This window comes from Phaseolus vulgaris, chromosome 9, assembly GCF_051622355.1.
Source record: "Phaseolus vulgaris cultivar YP4 chromosome 9, ASM5162235v1, whole genome shotgun sequence".
NCBI lineage: Eukaryota > Viridiplantae > Streptophyta > Magnoliopsida > Fabales > Fabaceae > Phaseolus > Phaseolus vulgaris.
This window is the reverse complement of record NC_143506.1, coordinates 13,039,826-13,055,200: the sequence shown is the minus strand read 5'-3', so window position 1 is coordinate 13,055,200 and position 15,375 is coordinate 13,039,826. Positions and strand designations below refer to the sequence as shown.

General features: G+C 34.7%; 2 protein-coding genes across 8 annotated transcripts; one reads left to right on the top strand and one right to left on the bottom strand.

The window, feature by feature from the left end:
- The first annotated feature begins 1,472 nt into the window (after positions 1 to 1,472).
- Positions 1,473 to 5,836, top strand: LOC137821597 (Tetrapyrrole (Corrin/Porphyrin) Methylase). 6 transcript variants are annotated; one of them, XM_068626260.1, is made up of 11 exons: positions 1,473 to 1,495; positions 1,686 to 1,975; positions 2,061 to 2,155; positions 2,240 to 2,336; positions 2,411 to 2,539; positions 2,821 to 2,929; positions 3,010 to 3,154; positions 3,507 to 3,549; positions 4,457 to 4,630; positions 5,133 to 5,262; positions 5,358 to 5,836. In XM_068626260.1, exons 2-10 carry the CDS (start codon positions 1,814 to 1,816, stop codon positions 5,238 to 5,240), a joined length of 1,062 nt encoding a protein of 353 aa, XP_068482361.1. In that variant the 5' UTR covers positions 1,473 to 1,495; positions 1,686 to 1,813; the 3' UTR covers positions 5,241 to 5,262; positions 5,358 to 5,836. The 6 variants fall into 6 exon arrangements, with proteins under 6 accessions (XP_068482361.1, XP_068482360.1, XP_090151628.1 ...); XM_068626259.1 differs by lacking the exon at positions 1,473 to 1,495 and having other exon boundaries at positions 1,543 to 1,975; XM_090295502.1 differs by lacking the exon at positions 1,473 to 1,495 and having other exon boundaries at positions 1,629 to 1,975; positions 2,403 to 2,539.
- Positions 5,837 to 6,765: 929 nt separating this feature from the next.
- CKX5 (cytokinin oxidase 5) lies at positions 6,766 to 13,414 on the bottom strand. 2 transcript variants are annotated; one of them, XR_011082890.2, is made up of 6 exons: positions 12,380 to 13,414; positions 11,934 to 12,061; positions 10,961 to 11,236; positions 8,887 to 9,149; positions 8,710 to 8,782; positions 7,205 to 7,633 (listed from the first exon to the last, which is right to left on the bottom strand). XR_011082890.2 is itself a non-coding variant. In XM_068626692.2 (5 exons), the coding sequence occupies exons 1-5, from the start codon at positions 13,032 to 13,034 to the stop codon at positions 7,303 to 7,305; spliced, it is 1,653 nt and encodes a 550-aa protein (XP_068482793.2). In that variant the 5' UTR covers positions 13,035 to 13,414; the 3' UTR covers positions 6,766 to 7,302. The 2 variants fall into 2 exon arrangements, 1 of the variants encoding a protein (XP_068482793.2); XM_068626692.2 differs by lacking the exon at positions 8,710 to 8,782 and having other exon boundaries at positions 6,766 to 7,633.
- Between the last annotated feature and the right edge of the window lie 1,961 nt (positions 13,415 to 15,375).

The following is a 15,375-nucleotide window of genomic DNA, read 5'->3' as shown; positions in this document are numbered from 1 at the left end:
ATTAATTGTTAGGCAAAATAAAGGTGGGTAGAAACTCATAGTTTTCTTTATTATCTCTTTGAAGGAATCACATTCATTAAATCAAATTAGAGAAAGGTATTGTACCAAGATATATTAAACTCACTAATATTCATATTTTAAAGGTTAATTTCGTCTACATAAATTATAAACACACAATCTCTCAGATATTATAGTTGAAGTAGATGATTGGAGAGTTAGGTATTGTGGAATTATTCATTATGATAATTAAAATGTCATATATCTAGTTGATCATCAAATTTACCATGAGAGGGCGGAACACCTAAACATCAGATTGCATTTCGTGAAAGAAGTTACCGGGTCTAAGAGTTCTTGATCTTGAAAAAAAAAATCCAACATAAGTGTTTAGAAAGTCCTTGCCAAGATTGAGGTTCAAACTATGTTTGAAGTTAGATAATATTCCGTTTGAGGAAAAAGGAAATTGAAACTATAAGTTCTTATATGATTTGGAGTCAAGGTGAAGAACTGTGAAGATTGACTCAAAACAATGAACAACTGACCACCTATTGAAGAACTAACACATATAAAAAATCTAATGTGACATCTAATTAAGAATGACATTAATCCCCAATCCAACACTCTAAATCATTCGTATTGTCAGATTAATATAAGACTAAGTACTTCGTCCCTACTGATTGAGGCTCATCCACGCACATACTCAACCCAAACTATATAAATAGGTTAGCATGAGACACGTAAATGATACATTCAATAACATTTATTACTCATAATTATATTCAAACTATTGAGAGTTGAAGTACTTTTTACATATACACAATATCTCCCTCTGTCCCGACGTAGGAGTGTAACCTTTCAAATGACATCATAAAATCAACACAACAAGATCAATTAAGGAATAAACATATTCAAACTCGTGTAAGAACATATAACATAGACCAATTATCTCTTATACTCTGCTCACATAAACTCGTGTTAACAATTATCTTTTATACTCTTCTCTCATAAAATTGTGTTATACTTCTCAATCAAAATAAAAAACTTATTGAGTTAAGGTGACTTATCACATAGAATAAAAGTTTTACTTGTAATCGAAAGATCTCTCCATATTTTTCTCTCTCAATAAATATGATATACCTTCTATGTGAGTGCACTAAATCTCTATAATTGAAGTAACAATGTTTCTCAGCATTACATATATAATTAACATAATCACATAATCTAAATTTTGTTAACTAAAATTATATGTTGAAAATGTTTAGAGTTTAAAATTTAGAGTTTAAAAAAAATATAAAAAAGTATGACTTATATTTCATAACATACTCCAAATAAGTATCTCAAGTCCTTTGAGCATGCTATTTAACCAGATGAAATTAAACTAATTCATTCTAAACAGTATGAACAAAGACCCTTTACTCGTATCAAATTTGGTCAATCTCTATATCATTGCATTTGCATTCCAGATAGCAAGACTTCTCTTTGACATTTCATCAAAGAGGTACTTGGCACACTAAAGATTGCTCAATTTTGAAATCAGGAAAAACTGAAAAGATCAAAATCTTTTTTCTATTTTTTGAATTTAATATTATTCTATAATATTTTTATTGAGGTGCCGGTTTTTTATTGAATGTGTCCAACGCATCTCATTCCCAATGATTCTCGACCTCCTTTTGTTTGTTTGTTTGAAGTTTTAGGTAAAAGTCAAAGCATCTGTTGTTGGGCTTCTTGTAGAATCGATTGGGCCTTATTCAAAACCAAAAGGATCTGTCATCTGTGTGTTGCACCGATAGCGTTCCCAATTTTCCGAAGAGGGAAAATGTTGATTCGACGATTACCTTGGTCGGCGATTTCTATTGCCGCACCATTTCCCTGTCGTTCCGGTGGTTCCTATGGACTTTGCATTCCCGTTCGCAAGCAACTTAACTCTTCTCCCTACTCCTTCTGCTATAGTTCCGGCATCAATCTCCCTCCACAACCGGTAATTTCGTTTTCACGCCATGCATAGGGTTTTTTCGCTGTAATATTTCTTGCATAACTCACCGAATTTGAATTTCCACTTGCAGGCTCACGAAACGGATACTCGTCACTCGCAATCTCTGAAACCCGGTCTTTACCTCGTGGGAACACCGATTGGAAATCTCGAAGATATCACTTTGAGGTACGAAACATCTCACTCTATATTTTCCTCATTTCGGTTCGGCGTTTAAGTTTAACTCTGCATTTGTTTGACGTGCACGCGCAGGTCTCTTCGCGTGCTGAACTCAGCTGATGTTATACTCTCGGAGGACACGAGGCACTCAGGGAAGTTGCTTCATCACTATAACATCAAAACGCCTCTCGTAAGTATCGACCAATAGCAACTTGTGATTACTTTACAATTTGCGTGTTCTGATGCGCTTTTGTAGCTCTTCAGATGAGTTATCACAAATTCAACGAATCACAAAGGGAACAGGTTGTGCTGAGAAGGTTGAAGCAGGGTGATGTTGTGGCTCTTATAAGTGATGCTGGAATGCCAGGCATCAGTGATCCGGGTATGGAGTTGGTAAGTGTGTTTTTGCTTGCAATTTTATTGTTGTCGACGAGGTTTCCAAATTTTGCGGTGGCGAACACAGTTTCCTTAAATTTCTTGATAATGTGGAGAATTCCAACAAGTGCGTTTAAATTGCTGTCCCGACCACAATTTTTAACCATGTTGACAACAATAATTTTGCCAAGGCAATTGTAGTTGAGGACCTTCTTTTAGAACCTTAGTTGTGAATATCTCTATATGTTTCTTAAGTGCCTGTTTGGTGATGTAGAGGATTTCTTTAATATAAAATGCAGGCCAAATTGTGTGTTAGTGAGAATATCCTGGTTGTGCCAATCCCTGGTCCCTGTGCTTTGGTGTCGGCTCTTTCTGCTTCGGGTTTACCTACTGATGAATTTACATTCGGTAATATGCTGAATTAATTGAATCTTTGCATTTATGGTATTTTGGGACCTAAAATGGCTTTTCTTATGTTTAATTTGCAGTTGGTTTTCTTCCTAAACATTCTGGTTCGAGAAGAAAAAGGCTTATGGTTTCAGCTGATCAAACTACTACACAAATATTTTACGTTCCTCCTCACAAGCTTTCTCAGTTCCTTGATGAGAGTTCTTCAATTTTTGGTGATGCAAGGTATTGGGAGTTAGCTTAAAAGTGGTGTACTGCTGTCCTCTTTAATTTTCCAGTTGGAGAATCATTTGTTTGCATTTTTTGCAATATATTAATAATTGATGTTCTGAACTCTGATCTATTTGTTTATTTTATCATTCAACTTTAGCATGAATTTTGACATCTTGTGCATTAAACTTTTTCAATAAACAGAAGGAAGTTGTGAAAGTAATAGTTTAAGTAAGTTTTTATTTTTTTATGTGGGAAGTAATTACTTTTTCTGCAAGACCTTGCGTTGGGCATTATAGGATCTCAGAGGTGTGGTTAGGGAATATTGAATCAGATTGGTTGACCCTTCAATTTGATGATATTGCAGGAAATGTGTTATTGCTCGGGAAATGACTAAGATACATGAGGAGGTACGTGTAGCATTTAACTTTCTGTAGTCACTACTGTTCCATAGGGATGACACTTGAATCTGTTTATCGGTTATCCCTCCATTTCATCCATAAATGGATCCAACCGAGCTACCAAATTATAGAAAATAAAGTTAATGGATTGGATTGGATAGTTTGAGTAAATACATATTGGATGGCTAATGGCTATAACTCTAGTGGATCCGAAGTCTTGGAGAGCCAACCTTGCTTCGTCTGTTCATAACTTCAAATTCCATGAAATAAAAACAGGAAAATATATTAGAGAGGAAAAAACCAGGTTGTGAGAGCTATTGATCGAAGAGAAATGAGGAACCTTAGGAGAAAAACCAATACTGAAAAATCATGTGTGGAAAAGAAAGAGGAAGCTTCCAGAGGAAGAACACAGATTAGAAAAGAAAGAGGTAGGAGTAGTATGAGAGGAATGAAAGCAATTGATTAAAGAAAACTGAGGAACCTAACAGAGAAATCTGTTCAGAAAAATCTCTTGTAGAAAAAAATATGAAGCATTTCGAAAAGGAGCACAAATCTTGAAAAGAATGAGGTGGAAGTGTGAGAGGAATGAAAAAATCATCAGTGTCTCAGAAAAATTGAACAGGGCACTTGTGGAGAGGAAGAGAGATTGAGTGTGAGATTTACTATATGAAATGCATTCTTTTCAATTAACTATCATAATATTTCTTGTTATGGTTATTTTGAAGTTGTTGATTCTGCAACTATACTTCACTTAATTTGTAGTGATACAAATAAATGGGGACTTATGACACTTAATAGAAACCCAGCAGTATGCCTTTGTTAAATAGATTTTTGTTAGTAGTTAGCTTAATCAATATGCAGCATTCTTGCTCTCATGGTATTTTTTTAACTTAGACAGTAGATATTGCTTATGTAGTTTTGGCGTGGTACACTGGGTGAAGCCCAGGAAGTATTTTCCCTCCGTCAAGTGAAGGGAGAACTTACTATATTGATTCAAGGGCAAGCAAATTCTAAAGTTGAACCTCCATCGGACATTGAGCTTGAGAGTGAACTAAGAGAACTGATTGCAAGTGGGGAGAGTCTTTCTACGGTAGTAACCTCCTTACGTTTGCGTGTGTTCAAATTTAGTTTAAACAGAAGCTTGATATATGGTTATATGTTATTTATAAGTCAAGGTAATGAAAATGGTTGTGGATTTAGACGCTGGTCCTGAGTGGTTGTGTGCTTAAGTGATCATCAATTTTCTCTAGCTTTAGAATTAAAAGAAATGGGGAATGAGGAAAAAAATATCCATATTATGACACATATTCATTTTAAACTGAAGATGGTGGTTGCCTTTTTTCTCTTTCTATTAGTTGATGTTGTCACATCATTTTTTGTGAAAAAGATCATGCTCAGCTCTGCTAAGAAAACTTCACTCGTATATCTCTTTCTCTCTGTTTTACTCCCTTAGAATTGAATTTAATCATCCTTAAAACTACCTAATTTACGTGGCAATTAATTTATTGAGTAGTCACAGTTAATTTCAGTATTTGTTTGATGTGTATTCCAACACATTTGTTTGTTAAGTTCAACTGCTGGGTCTGTAATAGGCTGTCAAGTTGGTCACCGGCAAAACATCAGTGAGTAGGAAAACTATATATTCACTTGCGTTAAGGAAGTTTGGGAAGCAACTTGAAGTGGAAGATGATTCAAATTAGCGTTTGTGGATTATTTCTGCAGGTAGGTTTGATATTTCTTTGCTGGTGTTTCATTTGTTACCATATTTTAGTTGAGTTATTCTTCTATTAAAGCGTATATGATCTTATTGTTAACAGCGAAAGAGATTCTCTGCTCAAACTTTCAACCAGTATGGTGATGGGTTTCCTTCTATAGTGGAATGAAATGATTTACCCCTGCTGTTGGAGCACTATTACCGATCATATTAAGAATGGTTGGGCTGGTATACCAAGTCTCCACGTTGTATTCTTCTCTACTAAGGTTCTGGTCTCATGACTCAACAAAATTGATTGTAAATGTCTACTCTGGGCAAGATGGCTGGGTTGGGTCGTGCTGGCGAGGGAAATGAATGGCAAAGCTGAATTACATATTTGCTTTAGCATCTGGCGCCAATTTTATCAGGATTCAATTTACTATTTTTGCACATATTCCATCCTTAATCCATGGAAGAAAATCCTCTCCAGTTTTGAATAATTTGGATGAAATCTCAGCCATTGTTTTATTTTAATATTTGACAAGTAAAACATTATGTAAGGATTTCTGTTTCTTATTCCACCCATTTTGTTTTCGTGTTCGAGCCATCTGCGTTCATATGATAACTCCTGCCTGGGCTAGCAGCTTCTGTTTTCCTATTTTTGTTAAAAACTGTTTCACTTTTGCTATGTGTTGAGCTGGGTTGATATTATGGTTTTTGAGTAGTATCTTTTAGCCCTTTCCTTTCGGCAAACCAATAACATCTAAATCTCTTCGTACTAAAGCATCTAAGGGAGAATTGTGTCCTCTTCCGGTTTGTCATTAATTTTCACGTCCCATTCTGTTAGTTTATTTGCAAATAATGCCAAACCAAGTAGCTAGGCAACTTGCGGAATTAAAGAGAATATTTGCAAGTTTATTTTACCATAATGAGGATCTCAGCAGGCAAATCGCTTGGTTTGATAATATATGCTTTTGGAAATCTAGACCCTCGTTAGTTGGGGTTGTATATATAACCAGGCTAAGGTCAAAGGAAGAGACGCGTTCTTCTGAGACAAATTTGTGTCAGAAGGGTGATAATTAAATATAACCATATATAAATTTAATTAAAAAAAGAGATTATTTGGATTGAATAAAAATCAATTAAACATTAATTATATCAGATCTTTATGGTCAAACAAATATTATCTTGAATCTGTAAAAATCATATATTTTGTACTATTTTTTATCTTCTTTAATGACAAATATAAAAATTACATCGAAAATTATAAACAGATGGAGTGAGCACAAAGCCTGCTTTTGCAGCAACATTACCTAGTACAGGTCAAATTGATCTTGCCAATGCTCCCTTACGATGCATCTTACTTCCTTAACCTTCAGAAACTAAAATGTGTCCCCAACTTAGAATACATAATTCATAAATGAGTAGACACCATCTCATCACAAACAGTAAGGCATGCTACACCGGATTCTGTTATACCGATGTTAAAAATGAAATTATTATTTTTAATTAATGAAAAGTTAAAAAAAAGGTTAAGCTCACAAAACATGTGTATTAAACTCTTAACCTATTAACATTATTCATAAGGAGTGAAAAGTGAAAGATTGAGAAAGGAGTGGAAGTGGAACAGCTGCGTGGTTATGGAGGAAGCAGCCAAAGCAGACGGGCGGTCGGGATCACGGGCACTGCACAGCGACATCTCATGTGCACATGCACATTGCCCCTTTTCATCTCCTTGGCGGGCCCCACCACTCTAAAACCCTTTCACATAAACTCCAACTTACATCATAAATAAATACATTGGGCAAAATAATCTTACTTAATTACCTACTTCTGTCTCTCTCTATTACAAAACCCCAACTCCAATTTTATTACCCTCCCTCGCATCGCGTTACAACACCTTCTCTCTTAACTTTTTTTTTTCTACGATCCTAATAACAACAATACTACACTTGTTCTACACTGGATGAGTGGTAATAAACTTGAAGCCATCAGTGGATTTCCTTATTCATCTATTAAAGAGAAAATGTTTTGCATGTTTCTAGCTAACTAACTAGGTACAAATTACATTACATATCATCCTCCTTGGTGAGGGCTGAGGAGGGATGAAATTGAAAAATTTGCTGGCCTGTGGCTAAGATTCTGCGAGGATCGAATTGCATCTTCCTGGCATTGAATTGGGTCCACTTATCGCCAAAGTGGTCCATCCACTCCTGCTGCGTAGTGTAATGGGGCAGGTACTGTTTCACCTTGATCTCCGAACCATGGCAGAATCTCAAAATCTGACGGTTCTGATTAGTCAGGTACTCCAGTGTCTCAGTATCCAATGCTGATCTCAGAAATGCCACCAGGTAAAACACATCCTCTTCTGGTGTCACTACCGAGCTCCTATGGTCCCACCTACACATCACCATCACCAAAATCATCTTTTGGACCTTTCTTTTCATCCATGCAATCATACTACACACACTACACAGTTGTTGGGATTTACTTACTACTACGTTGTTAACAATCCTTTGACTTGTCAGATACACACTACCTTGTTATATTCTTTATGCCCTTTGTGGTGGTGCTTCGTTTCCTTTTTATCTATACACACTAAATAACATCTATCTTTTCCTTCATCAACACATTATCCTTAATTTTGACATTTTCTAAACTGAACATAATTGACCTGGACGGTTGGCTATGGAACTATGTTAAAGGAGAGGACACGGCATCCCTACCATTGGAGAACTGGTCCCTATGGAAGATCTTCTGACACCAGAATCTCCCCAGTTGGATGACCATATGGCCATCCATTTTGTTTTCTTATGCTCTTCACAAAGGGAAAGAAAATAAACGTGTCTCTTCCTAGCTGGCTTTGATGAAGATTTTCACCTCCTGTGTTGGCTACAATACAACCCTCGTGTCTCCGTGTCTTTCTACTACATCCACATACCTATAGCTGTGTTTCTTGTTCTTTCCATTCATTTCCACTTAAATAATTGGAGTAAACACTCTTCTGTTTAAGCTTGGCTAAGATTTTTTTCTCTCATGGTCGGGTGCAGTTCTGTACTAGCTTACAACTTCTCAAAAGTTCCCTGATAATGTTTTCTACAAACATTATTGACAACCTGGATTAGTGCACATGATAATGAAAGTGGAAACAAACGGATGTTGCCATATCTATCATTAGCGAAACAAAACATAGTTAACACAGGTTTTGTTTATATCCCTAATCCATTCATTCCGACAACAGTACTATCTGTCAATCAATCATGCACACATATCATTATTAAGTTCCACACTTATTGGGAATATTCGTTGTAGAAAACATATATTATGTTGTTGCACAGATTTTCTCTTCCATATCCAAATTCTTTTCAAAACTTCGTCCTCTGTTTCATTACTCCATTGAATTTATTTATTTACTTTTCTCTTCTCTACACTATATGTTAACCAAGTTGGATCAAAATGAGGAATGAGATATAGACCTTAACACTGACACCAGATAAGAGGTTGTCAGGAACGGAAATGTCGTTTATATATGAGGAGATCTACACATGCCTGCAAGCATGAGGTGGTTTTATTCTTCATATTTGACTAGGCATGTGTTAATATGATAAGTGAAACTATATACAGTGTAGTAAATGGATGCATGTGGAACTTACTTGCTTTTGTTCATAGGGTAGATGAGGATGGGCCCACTTGTCTTATTTCCGAGAATGCCCTTGAAGACACCCTTGTCGAAGTCCCCTATTCTTGATTTTGGAACAAAAAGATTGAGCCATGGATGAGGAACATCCCATAAACCCTTGGATCTAAGCTTCAACTCTGCCTTATGTACACGATCCAGAAAATCTACGTAAGGCAAGTCTGATGTGAATACCGATGTTGATAAAAAATGTAACTTTTTCAATAGACCCTGTATTTCCTGCCAACCATAAAAACGTACAACGTAGAAATCTATTAAACTGTCCTTGTCGTCGTTGCAATTTGCAACTGCAATGCAGAACAATCAAAACCCCAAAGGAAAACTAATGTAATTATTACATGCACATTTCATCTAATTTTAATATTTTTTTTCTTTTATTTTCAAAATCAATAAAGTTTAGTCATTTTGCTATTTTTTATCCAAAATATAAATTTAGTGAACATTTAATAAAATTTGGAAACTTTTGTAAGTTGTAAAATTGTTATTCTTTAGAGAGGAAAACAAATGGAGATACTTTTTCGTCTCTATGTTAAATATGTGTGTGTTTGAAATAAATAAGAATTATTTAAAATAACGTAACTGATAACATATTTAGAATAAAAAAAGTGAGAATGTAAAGGTTTTCAAAAAGAAAGTTAATAGGAAGACCAAATATTAAAATCACACGTTAGTACTAGACTGATATTCACTAATTTTAATGACAATATATCATATATTATAGTTATATTGATAGATCTTTATGTTTCCTTTTGTAGAGATAAATAAAACATTTGAGTGTTCATAAATTATTTTTCGAAATTAAAAAAGCTAAACACGAAAAAGAAAGGTGGTAGCTTTTGTCGGGATGAGGCCCATTATTTTAAAGTTTGAGAAGAACTAAAAGAAATTAAAAAGAAGCAAGAGATTATTCTGGTGAAGTGCCAAGGCATTTTTAAACCATCAAATTAACTATTGTGAAGGGTGTATTCAATCTTGCGATTGAATCCAGATGCTAGATTGCACAAGATCTTCCACATGTTTTCTTTCTGTGTTTTTATTGCATTCTGTTGTACGACTACAGACTGGTCTGTGTTTGGTACAGAGAACAATCATATACGAGGACAGCGACACAAAGTTTAAATTCAACAAATTATGAAAATAACCCAAAAAATTCAATAAAATATGAGATAACGAAAGAAAATATGCATCTTATAGATGATTGCTAGCTGTCTATAGTTAGTAATCAATTGGCTTTTAGCCAAAACATGACAGATATTGAATTATTAAACCAAGCATGAATTTCTGAACCAAAAAAAAAGTAAGAGATTAAGTAATGATACGAAAGTTATGGTGAGATTTTGACACATAATTTCTTCTGTTTTAAATAACTAAATTTCAAGATTTCATATGTTTAAGAAAATAAACATTCAAATATGTAACTCGCTACGCTTCAGAACGTGAGTGTTCCTTTGAAGGGTGCTAGAATGATTTGGAGAAAAGACACAGGGAATAGTCTGAACTTCAAGTTTAATGTGGTAAAACTACCGTTATACTGAATAATACTATTTTCGTTCTTTCAATGGCATTGAAGTTGTCCTTTTATCTTTGCCAGTTACGTTTCTTTCTCTCTTCATATTCTATTGGACCTCTTATGCATTTATGAGCTGATCAAAATAACAAAAACTGAATGGAAAAGTCCGAAGACCTAATTATTACGCATTTATGTTTGATTTAGTGTTAGAAACTTAAGCCTTACATTTCACTTAAAAAAACACGTATTGGTGTATTCTTCTTTACTCTTTATCGGAATCTCTTTCTGTATTAAAGTGATGATCAGATACATATATAATGTATGAAACTAAAAGTATACATAATAATAAAATAGTAACACCTTATGAATAGACTAAATAAGATAAGTCGAGTGAATAAAACTACTGATATATGAATATTTTAGGTACGTAACAGCGCACTAAGTATATGGCAGTGATCAATATTATTAAAAGTGAGAGAGTGAGAAAGAAGAGAAAATCTACGTTGGGTTGAGTGTGTACCTCGTCAACAGAATCTGCGTTGTGGTGGTCGTAGTTTTTGGTAATCTCCAAGCAGTACAAAACACCTCCATCAGCGTTGAGGGAAGTGATATTAACAGGGTTAATTGGTGAAAAAAACGAAGACCTCCAATTATTGATCAGTCCTTCATCAACTATCACGAAACCCTCCACATAATCGAATCTCTCCCTCCCTGGTTTCCCATGCAGAGAAATCAGATACTCCTGGTCCTCACAAAACCTTCCAAAATCCGAATACAGCACTCTTATCCACCGAACCTGTTCAATTTTTATCATATATTACACATCTTATACTAAAAAAAATTCAACATCACATTAAGGAAAAAATAGTGTATGTACTTGTATTCATGCAGTCATAATAGACATGTATATATAGTAACTTTTTGTAATATATTTTTTTGTATGTAATAACTAATTTCGTTAATATTCCTTTATGGATAGTGTTATCAGTTGGTTAACAGAAATTAATTAAGTTGATTAGAGAATGTCCAGGTTTATATTATTAGAAGAGTACCCAAATCATCCCTTGGAAAATGACCCTTTTTAGGTTTTGTCGCTGATGTGAAGAAAGATTTTGGAGAAAAGACGTATCGTGTGCCCCTCCTATTATCTCATGGGAGTCATCTTCAACCGACTTTTTCATGAGATGGAAAAAGGAAATAATATTTATATTTTACCATTTTTTACACCGAGTAGGCTGCTTTTAAAAAAATAAAAGAATGAGGAGTGCAATGTGTAGTGTATGCATTAAGAAATTACATAGATAAATATAGTATTCATTTGATACAGCTTTTCCAACAATTTTTTGTCTATTACGTGAAATATTATGAGTCTGTGAGAGGTGAGGAGTGAGTAGGATAACAAAAGAGTGCACACAAAATGAATTGGTGGTGTACAAGTGTGTGGAAGAAAAGGAGACAAAGAAAGAGAAATTACGTAGGAGAGAGACACATACTCTGTGAGAAGCTGGTTCGAGAGCAATTCGAGCCCTTGTGATGATTCCAAATTGTCCAAGACCGCCAAGAACAGCATGGAACAACTCCGAGTTACGATCTTCTGAACATGTCACCAGCTCACCCTTTCCTGTTACACCACTTCCCATTATCATACCAATAAGTTACGACACTACTAATTAACCACGCTAAAGACAAACCAGTGGGACACCGCTGTTTAATTACTCAAAACCTTTTTCCCCCTCAGAAACAACACCAACTACTTGGCACACCATTTTTTTTTACACTAAAAACCACCAACTTTCCCAACAATAACACAACAAAACATCCCAATAATATAAAAATGGGCAACAAGCATTTCCAAAAACATTATTAAACAGTGTTTTTGTAACCACTGAGATTTACTCTCCAGAAAATGATATTTTTGAACAGTTATTGAAATAATTACCTGTGACGACATCGAGCTCAAAAACATTGGTGATCTGAGGACCGTGATTGAAGGTTTGTCCACTAATTCCAGCGTTGGATAGGGTTCCACCCACAGACAAATACAAGTAATCGGTCCAAGACATGGGAGCCAGCCCATACTCCAATGTTGCACTCAAAACCTCTATCCACAACTCCCCACCCCACACGTCCACATACATTCCTTTCTCACACACTCTAACACCGCTACCACCCTTTCCCATTTCAATCACCACTCCTTTCTTCTCTCTTATCAGCGCTTGCCCGTTTATCGAATGTCCATGCCCCCTCGCCGACACTGCGAACTCCGACTCGAACGCCGCCTTCACCACCCTCGACACGTCCTCCGCCGTCGCAGGGTGCACCACCTCCGAAGGCGCCCCTCTGCTAAGCCTCCCGAAGTCCACCGAAGCCGCTTCCAGCTCCCACGTGTCCACGCTCAGTCGACCCTCGAGTCCCACATCGAGCAGCTCCGGGACCACCGTTAATCCCACCGTTACTATTAGACGGCATATGGCGAATGTTAACAGAAGGAGCTTGTTGTTGTTGTTGTTGACGGCCATTAATTGAACAAGATAATAATTAATTAGAAAAGTACCCCACAGGCTATGTATGTAGCTAGTGTACATGCATGTCATGTGTGTAGTGTACGATAACGATGCTGCTGCTGCTGATGATGATGAGGTATTGGGTTGTGGGGTTGTGGTGGTGATGGTGGGTGAGGGGGAGGAAGAAGAATGTTGGGAAGTTCCAGAGAAGAGAACAAAATCTTGGAACAGCGTCGTGGGTTAACGTAAGAAGGATTTCGCTTTAAAGATTCTATACGCAACATGCAGAAAGATGAAGATTTTTGCACTCACTCTCTTTCTTCGAACACAAAAGAAAATAAGAAAGCAAGAAAGAAGTAGAACGGAGTTGATGTAGTGAGAGAGAGAAAGGGGTTTGGGTTGAAAATAGATAAAAAAAATTGGTGCTTGAGGTGAATTGTGAGGAATAAATGAGTGATTACTGCTTGTCTAGGATGTGAGATACATGGTCTGAATTTATAGGAGAGAGGACCACCAGAAACTGGGTAAAGGTGAGAGTAAAGGCACGTGGATGTTCACGTGAGAGGAGCGAGGCCACACGTGCCTCTCACTGTGGAAACAGCTTCACTTGGGCCACTGTTTTTAGGTCTTCAGCTAAATATTTCTACCTTTAGAAAGAAGAATGGTAATACAGTTCAGTTAAACTACAGTACACAGTAATTTAAATTTAAAGCTATACCTCATTTTTCTGTGTAAGGATTCAAAAGAAAGAAAGCAAGTGACAGATACAACAAACTAGTGGAAAGTGATGGAGTGAGGTGAAAGAGAACTTAAAATATACAATGCCAGAGTCTGTTTCATGAGTTTTTGTTGATAAGAAAATCATTAGAGATATATACTTAGTATAATAACTCAGCATTTCGGAACACTATGAATGTTTACAATATCAATTTTTAATTTTTTTTTTGTTTCTACTCGTAACATTTAAATGCATTTTTGTCAAAGAGCTCACATAAATAGTAGCGATTGAAAAATAGATAATTTTGTATTCCATTAATATAAAGACTAAAATAAAATTTTCAATATAACATAGACCTGTAAACAAGCTTACAATTTTATAAGAACTACAATAATAATATTTGGCAATAAAATAAAGAAATAAGATCCAAAATGGTTAAGTGGATCAAAAATAAAAAAGAAAACTGCATATAGAATTTAACTACATATATATATATATATATATATATATATATATTACTCATTACTTGTTGGTTGACTTTTAATATACTACATACAATTGTTTTCTCTCTAAAATTGATGCTGGCATGGTATTATATATTGATTTGTTGTTCACTGAATATTTTCTTTTAATTAAATGAGTAGAGGGATAAAGAAAAAAAAAACGTTTCTTTCACATGCAAATTTCTTTAAAATGTGGTATATATAAAGTTTATTCAATTAAGAAAGATGGAAACTAAGAGATAAAATGATAAAATAAGATGACCGATAGAATAAATAAAATAATATATTATGAGCAGAGACACATAATAGAATAATATAATTACAAATTTCCTTGCATTTATCCTTGTCCCAGGTTTCATTGAATGAGTCCCATGTTCGATTGAACAAGGAAATGTCTTGAGGACAGATACAAAAAAAAAGGTCCTGATTATCCAAGAGGGAGCTAGAAAATGAGGAAGTAGTGAATAAAAAGTAGAAGACAGAAGATTGAATTAATGTATGAATTAGAAGCAGAAAGTAATTAGTTTATAAATTTGATGACTAGACCCAATTGATTTGCGATTATCTAAGGGTGGTGTCCTTATGAGAAGAGGTTAGAGGGTCCACGTATGGATACGGAGGATCTGTGTGGGGACACTGATTCAAGGATGGTTCACGTGGGTGCAGACACTGCCACTGGGATCATCCTTGTCACCCTCTCTCTTTCTTCTTTTTCACTTCTTTCTCTTACAAAACTCTTTAACTAATCATAAAAAAAAATTACTGAAAATTAATTAATTTTAAAATTATATTTAACAAGTTATAGTTGTAAACTAGTTTTTTTTTTCAATAATATCTAATTGTCAAAATAATATTTTTTAATATTATCTCTTTTTTTCTTTTCTTTTTTTACTGTTGACATATTGAAATCCTACGATAAATTATAATTTAAAAATAAATTATTTACTACTGAAATGTGAATTTTCATTAAAAAGTTAAAATAATTTTGAAACTTTACTATATCATATCAGAATTATAAACTTATGTGTTTTATATTCTAAAAGTAACATTTTTCTTTTTTTTCAAAGATTGTAAATTAATTCTTTTTATATTAAATTTAGAGTTTTTCATATTTTTCTTGTGAATAAATTGACTAATTTAGAATTTATTTATAAAAAATATTTTATTAATATAATAAAATTTTAACTAGTTTATTTTTAGAATTAAATTT